Source organism: Mesitornis unicolor, unplaced genomic scaffold, assembly GCF_000695765.1.
Source record: "Mesitornis unicolor isolate BGI_N332 unplaced genomic scaffold, ASM69576v1 scaffold8616, whole genome shotgun sequence".
Taxonomy (NCBI): Eukaryota; Metazoa; Chordata; class Aves; order Mesitornithiformes; family Mesitornithidae; genus Mesitornis; species Mesitornis unicolor.
The window spans coordinates 33,641-53,747 of NW_010191826.1; the positions used below are offsets into that span (position 1 = coordinate 33,641).

Genomic DNA, 20,107 nt, shown 5'->3' on the forward strand with positions numbered 1-20,107 from the left:
TTCCACAGTGTTGTTCTCGTGTTACTCTTTTTGCTGAATTCCTACAAACACTTTCCTTTCGAAACTACAGACTTGTGCACATCCCATTTTCATCTGTTTGCTACCTTTCCTTTAATCTGACTTGTGCAATGAGTCTTGCTTGTGGGGACAGCAACAGAAGGGGTTTTTTTTGTTTTGTTTTTTTTTTTTTTCTGTCCCCCCCTCCAGATAATACTGCTTTAAAGCCACCTTTCAGAAAGGAGTATTGGTAGGTTGCAAAGGTTGGCTTACACGCTACCACAACTGGCACGCTGCTTTGGTAATGACCCCACTAAAATCTTTTCCTCTACTTTGTACTGGGGTACTCTGCTGTGTCTGATTCAGTCTTCTCTTTGCCCTGCCCTTTACTGAATTTGTGTTTCTATTCTGTTTTGCTCGCCCCCTTTTTTTTATAAGGGAATTCTGCCTTAGGCAGATCCCTCTGCCCTCAGATCCTTCTTAGTAGGCAGTAGTGATCAGCTCAAAGTATTTCATACTTCTCCAGGCTTAAAAAATTATTACTTTAAGAACCAGAAGCTGCTGGTCACTAAGAAAAAGAAAAAGGGGTAAGAGGGTTTTTTTGGTTGTTGGTTTTTTTTTTTGGTTTGGTTGGTTTTTTTGGCCCCCCGCCCCCAGATTTCAGTAATATATTCCTGTGAGAGAGGTGATGTTCTGCATGCAGTGGTTTGACAGCTCCTCACCTTCCAGTTAGCCCTTAAAAACACTTCTGAGAGGTTGACCTATGTGTGTTGGTCTGATGTGTTTGTCCTTCTCTGTCTTTGTAATTTTCTTCTATGTCAAAGACTGATAATCAAGGAGAATTTTTATTTCATTTGCCATTTGCTTGAACTTACACAAAAATGCTTGCACCACTTCCAAATCTTCTTTTTCTTCCACTGCAGTAGTAGCCTGAATGGCCCCGTTCAGGGACTTTCTACTTCTATTTACCACGCTGTGTACTGGTATCAGGAAAATAGCAATAGGGATGAGCCAGGAGTGACAACAGTTTTGAAAGTCGGGAGAATGGGGGTAGGTTGCCTTAGTAATGTTCTGCTTACCTTTCAAGTATAGCTGACTTTCCAGAGCTGAGGGGTGATTTATGTCTAGTGAATTTTTGGAAGAGTGTTTCAAGACAGAAGATCATTTGATTTAGGTGCATCCTGACGTTTAATATTTGAAGTGGATGGGAATGGATGGTGACAGGCTGAAGAACAGGGCAGGGGATGTGGAGAAAAGTCTCAAGCTTGTTGACAGCAATGTGGGGAGCGGTGCAGCAGGTTTTAGATAGATATGCTGTTTTGGGAAGGATGTATTAGTTCTTTCCCAATGTATGCCTGTCTTGTGTTTTCAGCAGAGCAAATTTAACTGCAGTTGTTTTTTAACTGCAGTTGGGTTTGAGTGTTGCTTTTTTTGTGCATGGTTTTTCTTTTCTGTAGATACTTGTCTGTTTGGAGGAATGCTTATTTTTAAGCTTCTAGTCAATTCTCCAGAGCCCAAGTCCTGTATGACAGCAATAGTACTGGCAAGTGGAGGAACCTCCAAAACCTCTAATGCTTAGTCTGGTTCAGCATAGTGGGATTATACAGCTGAGATCAGAGCCTTACTCTGAAGCTATAAATAAAACCAGCTTGAGCTCATACTGTCCTTTCCTTCGGGGAAGACACCAAAGTAAATTACAAATTCTGCACCAGCATCACATTGAAAAACAAGAGAACAGAGTTGTAACTTTGCTAATGATTGCACAAAGCATTGCTGCCTGTATGATTGTACCATCGTTTTATTGTTATTTTTCTATATTTTGTTATTGGTCTTTGAAGTAGGTACAAAGTATTTTACCTACACTCCCTAGTATAAAGTGAGTCTAATCCCCTTTACTTTGTGTGACTTTATTAATAAAATGCTTTTTGCCTAAAAAAGGCTTCTTGAAGAAATGACTCATTAAAAACAACTTCATGAAATAACCAGTGTGCATTCTGTGGAGTCTTTTTGTTGTGTTTTCTTTTGTAATAATTCTGCTTCATCGTCTGAATTCAGCAAAATGGTCTGCTTTGCAGGTATCTTGGTCAGATATAGGAGGACTAGAAGATGTCAAGCTGAAATTGAAGCAGGCAGTTGAGTGGCCTCTCAAACATCCTGACTCTTTCATCCGAATGGGGATTCAGCCTCCAAAAGGTGTACTGCTCTATGGACCTCCTGGGTGCTCAAAAACAATGATAGCAAAAGCTTTGGCTCATGAAAGTGGCCTCAACTTCTTGGCAGTGAAGGTAGGCCGTTTAGTCTTACCTTTTCTTAAATCCTGCGTAACTATTGACAGTTTACTAATTTCCAGTGCCAGATTTGAGTGGCTCTTGGTGTTTCTGATAGTTATATATGCTACAGCAAACCCCTTGGAAATATCAAGTAAGGTTTGTGGGTTTTTTTATGAAAAGAACTAGTGCTTTCTTGTATGCTTTTAAAACATGTGTTACTTATTTTATTAGAGCACAGAAATGATATGTTGAATGGAGCAGTAAGCTATGTAATGATATCCTAATTATTTGTATTATTTAAAAATGCAAACAATGAAATTCCTGAAGCAGCATAAATGAAATACAACTCTGGGTAGTGGGTGGCTCTTTTTACTGTAATAATTACTTGCTTGCATGGAAGCATTATAATCTCATTTCTTGTGTTCCTTTTCATTTCTCAGGAAAGTAACTTTCTTTATCTTACTGTTCATGATTCATTACATATTTTTCTTGCCCTATTCACCTTTTTTCAGGGGAAATCATTCTACTTCATCAGTTTTTAGAAAGTTTGCAAAATCAGTTATATCTGGAGTACTCTTGGATAAGTGGGATATTCTCTCAGCATTAAGAAACACTTTAGGTATAGAAAAAAATTGGATTTCATTGCCTATGAATCAGTGTAATTGACTAGTGTGGGTCATATGGAAAATGGATGAATGGAAGTTATTTGATAATAAGTCCAAGCTTCAACGCATAGGAAGAAAAAAAAGATAGCAGCGATCCCACATGGGGTAGTCTTGCAGCTGTGTCAGAATGTTAATGAAGTGCAAGAAAAAGCATTTGTTTAAGTATTTTAAAAGTATCTCCTTCTCAGCAGTGAGATCACGTACTCTTGTCTGTTGACCATCTCTCTGCTCACAAAGCCCTCTGTGTTGGTAGTTTCTACACAGCTTCCTCCTCTGCCTGTCCTTTCAGGCACGCTGTAACTGTAGCTCTGGATCCTGTCCTCTCTGGGAGCAGAGGCAGTCGCGCTGACCCCAGAGCCGGCAGCCCTTCCTTGCCAGTGCTTCCCAGTGTTACAGACAGGCCTCTGGGTCACATTAACAGCAGCAGCCCTGGAAACCCCAGCCCTTAAGAAACACTACCTTTACTGCCTCTTCTGCAAAGACAAAGTAGTTCTTTGTGCTCCAGAGTTACTGGTAAACAAGGTAACCTTTTCCTCTTGCACTGCTTAAAAGAAAACATTCTTCTTTGTCTCTCCCAAAGCACTGATGCCTGAGAGGGTGGGGAAAAAAAGGAAGCAGCCTGGGGGAAAAAAAAAGTTTAAAAAATGAACGATGTCACTATTCTGTATTCACCAGTTGTAGCTACATCAGACATGTTTACTGATGCAGTTAATTCTCCAAATGTAAAAGGTGGCACCTGCTGAATAGGAGGTATCTGAAGGTCTACTGATATGAAATGCTTTTGTACAGTAATACAGCGTTTCTTCATGGTGGAGTTCTGATGGTGCAGACCTCTCTGTCAGGCTGCAGCAGAAGTGACTGGCTCGGGGAAACTGCCTCGTATTCCCTCTTGGTTTAAATCCCTTGGCCTGGAAGTGGTTGAACATTCGATGTACAGATGTTTCAAGACGCAGATCTCTGGAGCATATCCAGCCTTGGATATGTTGACTCCAGGAAGGGAAGATAGCCCACTTTCTCTAACTTCACATTTGCTTCCTGGACAGAAAAGGGAACATCCATCATTTGCTAAATGTGTTAAATATCATTGTCTGTAGCACTTCTTAGAGCACAACAGGCATGCATTAATTTCCACAGCATGTGTTCCTGCAATAAATCCAAAGTAGATGAATATGTGGAGTTTTGGGGCTTTTTTTGAGAGGGGATTTTTCTTTTTTTGCTTATAGTCCTATTAATTTTTCCATTGTCTACGTTATGTCTCAAATAGCTGTCCCTGGAACTGATGCCAAGGCTTTTTGAAATGGAAGTGTGTTTCTTGATGATAATTTACTTTTCAGACTTGCATTTTCTTTCCAGTCTCTCCTGCCCCAAATAAGTAATCTTGATGAAAAGAGTGTGCTGTACAGCCTGCAGGATATGTGTACTCTTTCAGGACAGTTCAGGTGGCTCAGGTTTTTGGGTCCTTCTAGAGAACAGACTGCAGACAGGAGACATGGCTCTGGCTATGGGAGCCTGCTGTTGGATGCTGTCTTCTCCCCTGTGTCTGAAACCTGAGAGGAAATCGAGTACATTACATGCAGTGCTTACTTGGTCCAGTGATTTTTGAAAGGTGGGCCTATTATGCATGCACGCTACATTTAAGATACACGGGCACAGTGAGTCCAACTCAAGAAGGGCTGAATGTTCTCTACTTGTCAAAATTGGCTGTGCTGCTCGGGTGCAACAGGTATCACCCCTGCCTGTCTCCAGGAAGGCTTTGTGTTATTTCTCCAGATGTGTCTGTGCAATGTCTGTACAGTTTGGACAGCTGACTCTGTTAAATGAGGTACTTCAGCTGGGTCATATGCAGTCTGTTAAAATGTGACATTTCCATGTGTCTTGGGCATGGCTGGTTGTGATAATGCTGTACGAGGCATGGTCAAAACGGTGCGGCCTCCTGCCCGTGTCTGACTTGTGTCTAATAAGGATTGGAAGACGGGCAAAGTCTAGATGTAATTTCTGGCAGAGTAGTTGAATAAAATAACATGGTAACAGATGTTTGATGTTACATCCTGTTCTCTCCTGAAATCCTTTGTGAAGTTTGAATGGTCAGTGTTACAATGAATGTGGCCCTTCTGTAAGTACGTGCTTTGATATTTGGCCAAAACTTTTTATAGCTATATTTTCACCAAGATTGGTGACCTTTTGCTTTTCCAGAGAAAAACAGTTGATTGGTTTGTTTTACGTAGCAATCTGGGATATAATTCCTAAGGGGAATTTTTTATTTTTATTCCTTCACTTGCTTTTCCTTCTTTGTCTCTAATACAATGTATCTGCTAAATTTACTGGGGAGGAGGTTGTCAACTACGTTGCAGGGGATGGCTCTTCCTGCTCCCTCCCACTCCCCTTTTTTCTAAATCTCTTGTAGCACTGAAGCTTTTCAGGATTTCAGTGGTTGTCTTGATCATCTCCCCTCTGCCCCCAGTCCCTGCTACAAAAAGACAACTGTTGTTTCAACTTATCAGCTTCTTGGAAAATTTTCAGTGTTTTGCAGTCATGGATACAAGCGAGTGTAAGACTGTGTGAAGGAATGAATTAGGGTATTTTATTTCATTCTTCAGAAGTGAACATCAGTCTTGATCTATCAATAGTTTTTGATCTGGTTGAATTCTTGTTTCAGCCAGCCTTCTGTGCACTTTTGTACTTTTTCACACTCCTTTTGTTCTTGCCCCAAAGCTTGTCATTTTTGTTCCGAAATGTATCTTATCCATTTCTGTTCCTAATGGGAAAAGAAAATTGTATACAGATATTGGACCTATAAATATTAATAGGTTGGAGGGTAGAATTTTCAGCTTCTGCCAGGCTGATGACACCTCTCTGTTACATTCAACTGTCTCTCTTGTATTTCTGCTTTGGAGATCAAGTCTTCTGAAATTGAACATGAAGAAAATGAAACCTTTTGTCACTGTATTATTTCTGTGGGGTTTTTTCCTCTCTTTGTACTGTTTGTCTGGTGCTGTTTTGACAGTTCCTGCACTTAGGGTCAGCTTTGACTGCCTGCTTTTGTGAAATACATGTTGATTAGACCACTAAGATTTTATGGTGTTATTATGAGAATATTTCTGGAGGAAACTTCCATATCTTACTGTGTGGCATAGATAATTATATCAGCATTTGTCTTGCATCTTAGTTTATTTAGATTTTTTTGTGACTGCTCTCTTGGATTATTTTTTAAAATTATTATTTTATTTTTAGGAAATCCTGTATCATTGTGTTGTGCTACGAATCTAATGATTACTGCTTTTCTTCATGGAATTTCTGTTGCTTTCCTGGGAAGCAACTCAACTTTTCTCATTATTATTGGATCTAGGTAATTAACTATACTAACAAATGAGAAAACCATTGCACTTCTTTGTTTTTAACCTATTTCAAAATGAACGCTGAAGTTTGCTCTTAACATTGTCAGGCTGGTAGGCACCATCCACAGTATCTACCCAGATAAACTCAATCACCCAGTTACAGTGCCTTCATTTGCTTACTCCCATAAGGGCCGTGGGGATTGGAAAATCATAGAATCATAGAATGTGTGGGATTGGAAGGACCTTTAAAGGTCATTTAGTCCAACCCCCTGCAGTGAGCAGGGACATCTTTAGCCACATCAGGTTGCTTAGAGCCTTGTTCAAACCTGACTTGAATGTTTCCAGGGATGACTCTGTTCTAGTGTTTCACCTTTCTCATAATAAAAAAGTTTCTTCCTTGTATCTAGTCTGAATCTACCCTCTTTTAGTTTAAAACCAGTACCCTTTGTCCTATTGCAATAGGTCCTGCTAAAAAGATTGTCCCCATCTTTCTTATAGGCCGCTTTTAAGCACTGAAATTCTGCAATAAATTTTCCCTGGACCCTTCTCCAGGCTGAACAGCCCTAGCACTCTCAGCCTTTCTTCATAGCATCACTTTCAATTGATCATTTTTGTGGCCCTCCCCTGGACCTGTTCCAACAGGTTTGTGTATTTCTTGTGCTGAGGACTCCAGAGTTGGTTGCAGTACTCCAGGTGGGGTCTCACTAGAGTGGAGTAGAGGGGCAGAATCACCTCCTTCGCCCTGCTGGCCACACTTCTTTTGGTGCAGCCCAGGATACATTTGACTTTCTGGGCTGTAAGTGCACATTGCTGGCTCATGTCCAGGTTTTCATCCACCAGTGCCCTCAAGTCCTTCTCCACAAGGCTGTTCTCAAACCCTTAATCCCCCAGCCTGTATTGATACCAGAGATCATTTTAACCCGGGTGTAGGATCTTGCACTCGGCCTTGTTGATCTTTATGAAGTTCACATGGGCCCACTTCTTGAGTTTGTCCAGGTCCCACTTCTTGAGTTTGTCTACGTCCCTCTGGATGACATCCCATCCCTCAGGTGTGTCAACCACACCACTCAGCTTGGTGGTTGTCTGAAAACTGGCTGAGAGTGCACTCAGTCCCACTGTCAGTGTCAATCCTTTTGCCCCTTGAATTGCCCATAAGCCCAGGATGCTGCACACTAGAGGGGATGTGTGTTATTGATGACATCCTGCATTGTATTACCTTCTGCTTGCTTGGCCTGCTAAAACCAAAGGGAGACTTTCTTCTAACTTCAGGATGCTTTTGCTCGGGGTTATATTAACAGGGGACCTAAAGTTCTGTGTTCTGTCCAACAAACAGATTACCTGAGTTTACAAAATAAAAACCAAGAAAAATTACGTAACTTCTATATGCTTGTAGTGATTTTGGAAGCATCACTTTTCCTTTTGCTGCGTAGTGCTTTTTTAGTATTTGTTTGTTTAAAGTCAAAACAAAGGGTAAAGTTCACTTAAAAATAATGACAAAAAGCAGCTTAAATTTTCAGAAAATTTAAATCTCCAAAAGTTAAACTGCTTGGAATTCAGCTAAGTGAGAGACACTAATTGTTGCAAACATGATGAAGCAATATTTTTAAAAAAAAGAAACCCAAAACCCCAAACCTACTGATGATGGTAAGTAGTTTTTAAGGATGTTAACACTGAGCAAACCAGTGGTACAGAAGATGTGTACTATACTGCTCTAAAATATTATTTGCATTGGTTAGGAGTTCCAACTGTGGTGGAAAAAAAAAGCTTATAAAATATTCTGGACACTTTATTTGCTGTTACTTAAGAGCTTGAGCTCAAGGAATCTTTTCTTTTTTTCAGTTAGCAGTAATTACAAAAATAGACACTGTTCTATAGCTCTGACTTCACCTTGGCTTGATTTAACTTCCTGTATGACCCTGACGATGCTTTTGTAGCACTCTCTGTGCTTGACGTGCTTAAGCTTAGTTTGTCGTCTGGGTCAATTACGTCAAAATATTTTTCCAGTTGTGTTTCCCTCTGCTTTTCCCTTTCCTGACTGTGGCAGCTCAAACAGATTAACGAGGCTTGGAAAGGCTGGCTGCTTTACTTTGTGAAGAACTGTCACTGAATGCTGGGGAGGTAGTTTAGCTTTCTGATGGGGTTTTCAGTGAGCAGAAGTGTGAAATGAGAAAGCTCGTTGGCTGTGACTAGCTAAGCAAAATGTTTAAGATGAAAAATGAAGAAGCATTGTGGTTTTATGAGAAACTCTGGCAAATGTGATAAAACTTCCAAAAAGATCCATTGTAACACATTTAGAGTAGCTTGTTAGTTAATTAGCAGATTGTGAAAATAAGTGTTTTTGAAAAATTTGTTGGACTTTTTTACAAGTGGTAATGATTTGATATACTTTAATGAACTCTTAATCGTGAAGCTATCTGCATGTTTTACTCAACTACAAATAAAATAAGGCATTGATCCATTCTTACCATAAGTTTCCTAAAAGTGAATGTGCAGGCAGAAAATGATTCAAAGATAATCCCCTGTCTCTATTTCCTTGTCCTTTCTCAATTACTTGTGTGATTAATATTTATTAGCGCTTGGTTTCTCTTCAAGTTACCAAGGGTTTGTCAGCAATCAGGGTATGGTAAAAGTAGCAATTATGGAAGAGGGTATTGCTGGAGGAGTGAAGTGTCAGCAGCCAAATACGGTTTGCAGCATGGACGGCTAATTTTGTGCCGCCTTGCCGTATGATTTTTGATTGCATGTGGATAGTGCCCTGGTGGTGCCAAGTCTGGTCCTAGACAGAGTAGTGGATGGCAGCCTTGTACCCTGTAGCTAAAAGTGGTTGGGAGTAGGAGTGGGTGGTGAACAGGAATGACTTGCGAAGGGATTTCTCTGTGGATGGGAGTGGGTGAGCGGGATGGGTTACTTCTAGATCTGCTTCAATCTGTCATGGTAGAATTTCGCCTCCGACTTGATACTGCTGTGCCTGTGGTGGCACAGCACTTCATAAACGTGTGAAATCCTGGTAAATTTGAGTGACAGCTATGCCCGAGTGCTGAAGAGGGCCCCCTCCGAGGGCACGGTTGCATGCAGTGATTTTAATTCAATGTTTATGGTCAGTTCAGTCCACACTACACTGCTTTTAGCAATATCACTGTGAGGATTGAGGAGGACAATTTTTTGCCAGCCTATTCCCTTAGATGCTTTGGAGCCAACAAGCACCTGTTGAAATAGAAGTTTTTAAAACACCAGACAGGTGTCAACAAGTTTTCAAGGAATGCAGGGCAGAGGGAGAGGAAGTGATTAAAATGGTGCACAGTGCTTCAGCCTTGGTTTTACATCTGCTGAGAAGCTGGGATTAAATTATTAATCAGCATTAAAAGAGAGAAAGTAGGCTTTATTCTTAACAAGCAAATATAATGCGTTTTCTAAGCAAATATTTTTCTATGTAGTGTAACCAATTACAAAATCACGCATGTACAACCTTTACATTAGGAATAGCCTTAATGTTAAAATAGGGGAAATCTCTGTTTATCTCCTTAACTCTCTTTCCTGGAGTCAGCCTCAGTCATATATTGCTTTGGTTTGACTGTGGTAGGGATGGGATGGCATTTTGCTATTGAGATTATGCTATCAGAAGACTCAGTAATTTCACTGAATAATAGAATGGTTTGGGTTGGAAGGGAGCTTTTAAAGGTCATCTAGTCCAACCTCCCTGCCATGGACAGGGACATCTTCCCCATGCTCAGGGCCCTGTCTGGCCTTACCTTGAATGTGTCCAGGGATGGGGCATTCTGAGTCTCTTCCAAATCAGTTATTGCTGTGATAGTAAATCATCTCACCCACACTGTCATGGAACTGGAAAGAATAAAACAAGTAAATAAATAAATAAAGTGGGTTTAATTCCATGAAAGATGTACTGGTTGGGAGGGGATCAAGCTTGGCTCCTCCGAGCTGGCTGTCTACACTCCTGTACTCTGATGAGAAATTAGCACATCAGAGTGAGGGGGATTCCATGTGAGAGGTAGTTGTCTGTCTGTCCAAAGCAGTTAGCGTGACTGTCTAACTCAGATGCAGATGTCTGAGTGCGAGCAATTAACATTGCCCTAGGTACACATTTTGAACAGTTCAAAACTAATTGGGGCACCCCTTGTCTTTTTTTGTTGTTGTTCTTTTTGAGATTCATGGTGCAGAGCTCAGTTTCTAGATGCTTAATTTGAAATTAAGTATTAATTATGACTGATATTTTAATGTCTCTTTGATCATTTCTACTTTGACCATGGCAAAGAAGGAATTGTGCATATATATTGTAAAGTAATAATCTGTAGAATGTGATATAAATTCTCTAATTAATTGGATTAAAAAAATATTAATTGTACTCTATGGTTAACATAGTTTAGTGTGTCTGTGTTAGACCCCCAGAATGTGCATGTGAGGTTATGGCAGTGTTTTTGAAGAGAGTAGACAGAGCTCTATGCTGGAGCTGTGTCCATCTGGCTCAACAAGCATAAGTGCATAACTCACCTGATTGTCAGTATAGTAAAAAAATTATTTATGGAGGGAAGTCACCAACTGAGTTTCCTATTACTTAAAAGTCTCTACCCCACTATTTTCAGGTGGAAAAAATCCGCAAGTGTTTTTAAGCACTGCTTAGAAAAATTACTGATACTCCTTAACTTCAGGGATACCAGATGTTCCTCTTGCAGTTTAAAAACACTTTGAGAGCTTCTGTCAAAAGCATGTGTACATGACCTTATCTCATGTTGCAGCCTGTATACAGGGGTTTTCTGGTTTGTGCAGTTAATCTTTCAAGAGCATACTCTGATCGTATTTTAAATGTAAGGAATTTTCTTTTTACTCACATTTTTAAATTAAAATAACCAAAGCAAAACAGAAGAGAAAAATCCACACTCAATCCAGACCATAAACAAGTGGACGGTTTCATGATAGCAGGGGAATGTATCTTGTAAACGAGGATGGGATAGTCTTTAAACAGAGCATAGCTGGAAGCTCTCTCTACTGTGGGGCTGAATAAACAAAACTCAGCAGTACACTGTGGATCTGAATTGGCAGATTCAATGCTATTAGTCTGGATGGTAGCTCACAAATGGTAGACTTATATGTACGGCTAAGCTACAACTACCTTTGCCAGTTTCCTCCAAATCTTTTGCTGCTTTTAGGATCGCTGTGCAAATGACCAGAAGGAACAGGTTTTATTTCTTCATGTCCCTTCATATGGAAAACTGCTTGTTGCAGAAGAGAACAGAGCTATGCATCATTAAACTGAACCATTTGTTACTAGCACCTCTTGGTCAGTTTATCAACAGCTGTAAAGAGCTTTAAAGGAATCATTATGCTCACCTTTGGGCCAAAAGTGATGTTTCAACAAATGTAAACTTGGTGACTCAGTTGGGTCCATGTCATTTGATTTTTAAAGCATTAGAAAAGCACTGAAAAATAATAAAAAATGCAACAAAACGCACACACAAACAAGCAAACAAACCCCACCAAAAAACCCTAGACAACCCTTCCTGGTATTTCCTGAGTGGCCTCCAACTTCAAAGCAAACTTCCTGAAAGGAGAAAGTGAGCTTTGTTAAAATTGGAAACCGTGTCAGCTGTCAGCAGGTGACTGTGGATTGCTTGTCATACAGATCTAGCTTCTGAGAAAGCTGCCATCAGTCTCAGCTGAAGGACAGCCCATTTGCAGACAGGGTAAGGTAGAAGTTCAGCTCAGACCAGAGGTAACCCAATTCACTTTCTACATCCAGCTTCTTTGAACATTTCTACTTTTTTTGTTGTGGTTTTAAGTGTTTGCATGAGTTGAAATGTATACCAATTCATTCTCTTCTTTGTGCTATTTCTCTTACTTGGGAGTCCTTTCTTTTTTTGCAAGGAGCCTGGAAATCTTATACATGGCAACATAAGCCGTGATTCTGCATGGCAGGTTTGGTATTGCTTGTGAGTGGTGAACTAGGAGACCTTCAAATCAACTTCCGTGAAAATTCTTCATGAAGAAGCACAGATCATTAATATATAGTGGTCTTTCACCTTGAGTTGCTACTTAATGAAGGGAAAAGTGAAGAATAACTTTATGTCAAAGCTTACAGCAAAACCATGAATTCAAAATAATTCTCTTTGGAAACATTTTAAACAGTATTTACTGCTTTGATGTTGCCTTGATCATATTTTAATGCTTAATTAAAAATAAAACTCCAAGCATCTGAAATTATATTGTACCTTAAAGCTCAAAGAGAGTAGTTCTGGGTTTAACCATTTTTTTTTTGCTCAGACAAAAGAAAAGAAAACATCAGGCTATTTGATGTGTCGTACTAGAGGAGTACACTATTGGCACTGACGTATATGATGTTAACTTCCATGAGAATACTGATGTAAACGAAGATTACTTGTGAGAATAAGGGCATGAAAGAGAAGATCCACAGGCTCCAAGTAAATGCTAGTAAAATAAACTTATAATTGTGGGTAGAATCTGCAGAGGTTAGACAGTGTATCACAGAATCACAGAATGGTAGGGGTTAGGAGGGACCTCAAAAGATCATCCAGTCCAATCCCCCTGCCGGAGCAGGAACACCTCGATGAGGTTGCACAGGAAGGCGTCCAGGCGGGTTTTGAATGTCTCCAGAGAAGGAGACTCCACAACCTCTCTGGGCAGCCTGGGCCACTGCTCTGTCACCCTCACCATAAAGAAGTTTTTCCTTGTGTTTAAGTTGTTCCTTATGTTAAATGATCAGCTTGGTTTAAGGGAAAGCTAGACAAGAGGAGAAGACCACACTCTCGTTCCTTAAGGATTTGTTAGGCCCATGCTATCGGATTCCTCATCTGCACTGAAGGTGATGGATGGCAGGGCCTAGAGCAGCTGGATACTATCTCTTTGAGCTAGAAGGCTGTTGTGCACAAACTGCTGCATGCTCCTCGTGTTTGGTGACCACAGTGAATTATAGGAAAAGACTGTGGTTTTCTCTCACCTTGTTTTTCCTTCTCTCTTTCATGTGTTCTTCATTGCTTATTTGTCTGGATAATTCCATTTCAATGTAGGTACCCAACAGACTCAAATTTGAAGTTGTTGAAAGCCTGCAGATTAAATTTACTCTGTACCTACTGCAGCAGTTGTTTTGAAGGTGGATGGTGACGAAAGGAAGCAATGCTAATTGTGTCATTTTTTTTCAACTCTCATGCAATTGATTTTACCCATTTGGTACACCAGATCTGGCTACTGGAGAATCTCACCCAGTCCTTTGGGTAATGGGCAACTCTTTGGAGCTCACTAACTGAATAAAAATAGTGGCATAACCTGGATGCTTTGCTGATATCAGATAACTTGTGCTTTTCTTTTTTAAAGTATACATTCTTCCCCATAGATATGCACAGGTTCTTTCCAATGGTGCCAGAGTCAAAATAAAGGCAGCACATTAACTGTTATTGCAAGGGTGAAAATGTGTGTGGAGAGGGGAGACTGCAAAAAACCACTGTACTGCCTTTTTAGAGTAATGAATCTGTGTTCTACTGATCTGGGTACAAAGTCCAGATGGTCCCATTCGAAGAGGGGTCATAACAGATGCTCTGTCACTGCCAGTGTATAAATGTGCATCTGCCATACATTCTTATTTCTAGCATACCTGCTGTTTAAAGCTGCCTTACTGCTCTGAGCTGAGCTTTATCTGAAGGTACTTGCAGCTGTGAAGCATGGGAAGGTTGTTCGCTTTTCTGACTCTGAAGAAGGATGTCATTTCTGCTAGTGAAATTACAAGGACACCTGTTCCCTGGAAAATAGATCTAACCTGCTGGCTCTTTTCATTCAGGGCAGCAGATAATCATCGCTGGTCATGACTGCAGGTCAATGTTGATGCAAACCAGGCTGAACTCAATGAGTCATTACCAGTCCCTCGAGAATCTTAGTCCCATTAGAAAGCGTTATTTAAACAGTCTATCCTGCAGGATACAGCAGAAAGAAAATGCACTGAGAATTCTCCATTGTTTTACTTTCTAAAATTATAAGTACTTGTTCAAGACTTGAATGTTGACCCTGTGGTCCCTGGTCTGCTCCTAGTGGACAGGGCTGTGAGTATGAACAGGCACCACAGCAGCTGGCACTAATAACCGTGCTTGGCAGTCTCAGCAGAAACGGGAAGGAATGTGAATGAGCTAAGACACTGAGCAGCTTTCGTGGATGGGTTTCAGGTGGGCTGCTACAGCAGCTGCTTCTTTCTGGACCTGCAAACTGTCAAATTCAAAGAAGTGCTGTTAAACATTGGTTTAAGTCGCTGTTTTGGTCCTTGTCTGGATAGGATGCATGTTGAGAGCGCAAGTGAATGCTTTTCTATAATTAATTTTTTTAGGCTGATTTGCAGCCCTCTTGCTGCTGTTGTTGAGCCAAAAATTTTTAAGAACCCCAAAGCGTTTGGGTTTTTGTGGGTTTTTTTGGTTAAATGTTATGATAATGGACTAACTTACATGCATAGTTACATGCATACGCAGCACTATAACAAATGGAGGACTTTGGTACAGGTAGAAGGTAAAGTCTAAAAATACACAAATGAGACTTGCAAGTGACAGGCAAATTATCAAAATTAGTTGTAACAGAGCATCAGTAATGTTGCACTGGGAGGTTGTCTCGGTCATTTCATGTGACATGCTTTAAAAATATTTTTTCTTTTTTAAATTTGCAGGGACCTGAGCTGATGAGCAAATATGTTGGTGAGTCTGAACGAGCAGTGAGAGAGGTGAGAAAGGGCGACCTGTACATAAGGTCATATGTTAAGCTATTTTGGCATTTGACTTCTCTGTTTACAAGGTTACCTTTAAAGTTTCAAAAAAATTCTCCTTCTAGTTTAAGTTTAAAAAACGAAAAGAAAAAAGCAGAAGGGGGGTATGTTGTGGTGTTTAACTTTCTCTTGCACTGGCCTAGTGATGCATGTCAAATTTGGGGTAGTAGCAGCTTTTACTTATAAGCCTATGTTGTGCAGTATCATGAATTCCTTGTAAAAGGTCTGTTTTTTAAAATGAAAAAAAAGACCAAAGGGCTTATGTCTGTTTTGTGACGGTCTGTAGCTTGTGAGGTGTGGAGGGGATGGTAGCATTCTGTAGAAGTTTTCCATCACTTAAACCTGAGTGATTAATTGTTGTTGTTCTAGATCTTTAGGAAAGCCAGAGTGGTGTCTCCTGCAATTCTTTTCTTTGATGAAATAGATGCCTTGGCAGTTGAAAGAGGAAAGTAAGTAAGCCTGTTATGAAAATCACAGATGTTATTTTCTGTTAAATTACTCTTACATTGTGCAATCACAAGTGTATTACCTTTCTAGAATTATTTTATTAAATATATTCATTCCACATGCAGAAGGGGGTAGCATTTGTGACTTCTACTCAGGCATACTTAACTTGGCGTAAACAGGTAAGCTGCTGGAGTTCCTCCCTTTTCATGTCACTAGAAGGAAGGATTCTACTCATTCGCATGCCCTTTGGCTCTTTTCTGTGGTTTTAGCTTGTGTTTATTTCCAGTAACTAACTCCTTTATTTTCCCAGGGTTGTTTCACTGGCCTAATACAGTGCCTCCATCAAGCAAAGAATATTATCATATGCTATGTAACACTGGAATTTTCAAGGAGACTACTCATTTGCCTAAATTTACATTTACATTTAAACATTTCACTAGACAGGGAAACGCTTCTTGAAAAGATTTGGGAACACTTACATCCTTTCACGTGTGACATTAGAAAGAGGTTACTGTGCAAACAACTAGCAATGTTTTTTTTAATATCCTGCTTTGTGGTGATTATAAGAGATGTTTAGCTCTTGTCTGAATGAGGATTATAGCAGGTTTTAGTTGCTACTGTAGCATTTAAAAATTGACAGGCTGTGTAAGTGGTCTTTCTTGAGGGATACCTTCTTATAAACGTTGTGAACAAGTACTTTTTTCTGCTTTGTTTTAATGAGAAACTATCAAATAAGTGCAAGTAGAAGGTATTTGTCCTATTTAAAGGGGAGCATCACAACTGCATAGCTGTTTTGAAAAGAAGCTACCTTGTCATCCATACTGATTCCTTTGTATTGCAAAGGGGCCTTTTTATCTGCAGGAAAGAATAAAAGGTGTCATTCTGATACTTCAATGACACAAATAAATTGTTTAAGTAACAGGAGGTGTCATCATGTGCAGTGTAGAGCTGCCCTGTGAAGCTGCTAAGAAATGAATGCATTTGCTGTAGAAAATGCAAAATCTGATAAAGACATCTTCTTTGGCGTCCTTCTCATACCCAATATATGCAATTGTGAAATTTGTAAACTTCCTAGAAATGCTATCTTCCCTGTGGTATGCACTGAAACACCTGCCTGCTTATCACAATAGAGAAGTTGCAAAAAACGTCTGGGGGAATCAAGCAAATAATGAAAAAGAAATCTCTCCATGCTGCAGTTCTTAATGTGTTTAGCTTTCAAAAAATATTGCTTCATCAAGATAAAACCTTTTGGAAGAATAAGCCATAGTACATTTTAATCAGCCTTTTCACACAGTGCCCTAGAGGTGTTGAGTTTGTTTGTTTGTTTGTTTTATTCTTTTAGGGAGTAAACAATTCAATTTTACCTTACCTGGAACTGCCTGTGGGGGGTAGTAGGCCTGGTACAGCTTGCTGAAGAATGTGGTGTGACCTGCTGCAGTCATGTTGTGCTGGAGGCATCTGGTTTTGGAGCTTTAAAAAGAACGGGGTGGGACACACAAATATTTCATTGTCAAATCTGAACCAGATGGGAGGTAAAATATGTAGCAGAGTTCTCATAAAATTCATCTGAAATTAAATGGTGTAGGAAACCAGACAAGGCACTTATTAGAAATGGCCTTTTTTTACAGGCTGACTTTGCACAGTAGGAATTTACAAATGCATTAGAGATGCTAACGATTTGTGGCCTCTGGAGATCCATTTTCTGTACTATTGCTAACCATACTGAAGGTTTCAAGGAAACACCTGTTTATATTGTCTCCCTATTCCCTCTATTGCTTGAACTGGTTTTCTCTGCCTTGACAGTGAAAAATGCTCTGTGGTACAGCTTTGTGAAAGTTTTTCCTCTCAGTTTAAATCCTTGCGAGGATTCTGTGGGCTGTGGATTTTGTGCAGATTGTGCTGCATCCCAAATCTCCTGAGTATCTCTACCCTTATCCTCACAGGATGTGTCCAGAGATACAGAGAAGCCTAAACTGTTAAGTTGTGAGGGTAGTTTTTTGCACAGTTCAGATCTGAAACACAGATGTGAAATAACATTGAATAACTGTTTAATGCTTTTGCTTTTCAAAGCACTTTGCCAAGTATTTATTAACCCATTACTATTTGTTTAGACTTGACTAAAGCTTGTGGGCTTAAAAGATGAAAAGTTTGCTCCCAGTCCTTTGTACACATCACTAAACAATCCCTTTTCATCAGATACAAATCAATAGAATTGGTAATTATTATAATACAGGTAGATGGAGAAAGCTAAGGGATTTTCCACTTTGCACCATTCAATATAATGTCTCCTTTGCATCATGTGGTGGATTCTCCATCACTGAACAAGCCGTTACTCCATGGCAAACACTGTAGCTGCATTCAGATTATTAATGTAGCTGCATTCACATTATTATTTTTATACATTCCCAAGCCATAGCTCCATAATTTTTATACATGTAACACTATCAAATATAACTGTCTTCTGTAGCAGTTTTGTTTTTATAAAAGGCATTTGTGTGCATTCATTAGTTAAGAGAAATAATACTTTGAAGTAATCAAAAATTATATAAATTCACATTGTTCAGTGTCAAAATGTATTGTTTCTGAAAAGACAAATTCCAATCTAGCCTTAGTAGTTCCATATATTTTATCTAGGTGAGCTAAGATCCTGGGTTGCTTTGTTCCTTGGGTTGTTCCCCCACCATTTTGCATGTAGACAATAATGTAATTCATATTAATCAAAGGATAAAAAAGTGGGCTGGATACATACCAGCTTGGGATTGAATTTACAAAAATGTAGTCCTGCACTTCTGAAGAAAAATGGTTCAGTGTAAGGAGCAGTTGCTCTTTGGAGAAGTCTGGAGATCCTTGATGCAAGAATATGAGAGGATGATTCTGAATGGGCCTAAGTTTCTAGTGTGGTGGTGAGGACAGATAAAGATAAATTGAACTGTATTGATTCCTGCATTTTGTTATGTTATACTGTGCTTCTGGTGCTCTTGCAGGATTTGTCCCTCTCTGTCTGGTTTATGCTGAGATATGTTAAAGGATGTTTAGAGAGAAATAAAAATAAAAAATTAGGGGCTGAATGAAATAAAACTATAAAGAAAAAGGGAGGTATTCATTGTAACTGGTTCTGAAGAACAGATGATAAACCTACAGAGGAAAAGCTGGCAGACAGTAGAGGTGTCATGATGAGTTCTGAGTCAGAAAAAAATGATTAAGATAAAAAAAACTTCTGCAAATCAGGCTTTTGGTAGAGAATTCTCCTTCACTGTGAATTAGTCTTATGGGAGAAGCTCTGGCGACCACCACTTAACATCTTTCAAGCAAAGGTGATGTTTCACGGATTAACGTGCAGTGAGGAGCAGTTGCGCACTGGGAGAGATGAACTACGTGATGCACAAAGCTTTTCCCACCACTCTGTGGTGGAATTTTGCTTCTGCAAGCAGGTTATGAATTTCCCCCACACTCCCTTACTTTTGGAAGTTGATGTTATGACACTGTAGGAGAGGCTGTGCTGAAGTGAGACCTGCAGGACTGGTCCAGGTACAGCAGCACATGAGGAGGAAAGTTAGCCTTGAAGTAATCCCTTCCCCAGTCAAAGCTTGGGATGCTTTACAAATTGCACAGCTGCAAAGAGTTATGGGTATTTGTTATCCCTTGGTATCCTGATGATGTAAAACCTAATTCTTCTGGTCATTAAAGATTGCCAAGAGGGAAATGGCTTGGTAATTAGACTTGAAAGTGATGAATGAATGTGTCTCTGTGTAAATGCAGCAGACAGTCTGTTTGCTGAACTTAAGAAATCTCTGTGCTTTGGAAATGGGACATTGTTTATATAAGTAGGATTTTTAGGATTTTTTGCAAGAGACATATTGGATCCTTTTCTTGTTTTTCAGAAGCAAAGCATTTTCCCCTTTAACTGCAAATCTTTGTAATGTAAGATGGGAAATGTTGTAGACTGATGTGAAAAACACCGATAAATTCCATTTTCAAAGGGAAAGAAAAAAAGAGGAGGGACAAAATCAGTACCTTGCATTTGACTTGTGAAGGCAAAAACAAGTTGGTAGATGAATAATGCTAGCCTCATCAGAGTGAGGGTAGAAATGACGAAGTGAAGGAACTCTGGTACCAGTACTTTGAAGTATTTCCAGTCTTGACTTTTGACGTGCTCAGGCTTCTAAATGAAGCTGTGAAAAACAGCAGCTTCTCTTCTGTACTGTGCCACCTCTGCTTTTAATAGAGACTGGGATAAATCTTCTGGTTTCAAACCAAGCTGTCTGTCTTTCTGGAATATTTTAGCACATATTTATACTGTACACTTTAGCACATATTTCTGCTGTACACTTGAACACAGTCACATTTTCCTATCTATGCAAACTCCCCTGTGTAATCTGCAGGCTCTGTCATGAAGGAGGTCAGCCCAGTGCATCCTGGCAATGAAACCTGGCCGAACCCTGCAGGGACAGAGCAAAGTGGCATTAGATAGGATGGAGGTTCTTGACAGAAAGCTGCCTTGCACATGATAAATTGCCAGAGCTGGAGAAGGTATTGTCACCCTAATATTACTGATGAAGAAATGAAGTTGTTCCTGTGCCATACTGGTGTTGTGAGGGACCTGATTCTAGCAGCTGGCTTTTCTGGCTT

General features: G+C 39.8%; 1 protein-coding gene across 1 annotated transcript in view; it reads left to right on the forward strand.

Annotated features, from left to right (window-relative positions):
• Positions 1–15,480, forward strand: part of SPATA5 (spermatogenesis associated 5) — a gene marked incomplete at its 3' end in the record, with an annotated part of 48,626 nt that extends 33,146 nt beyond the window's left edge. The window contains exons 10-12 of the mRNA XM_010186875.1: positions 2,073–2,282; positions 14,936–14,989; positions 15,401–15,480. Of these exons, the coding sequence (XP_010185177.1) occupies positions 2,073–2,282; positions 14,936–14,989; positions 15,401–15,480 (344 nt within the window). The remainder of the gene's footprint in view (positions 1–2,072; positions 2,283–14,935; positions 14,990–15,400) is intronic.
• Positions 15,481–20,107: the final 4,627 nt, after the last annotated feature.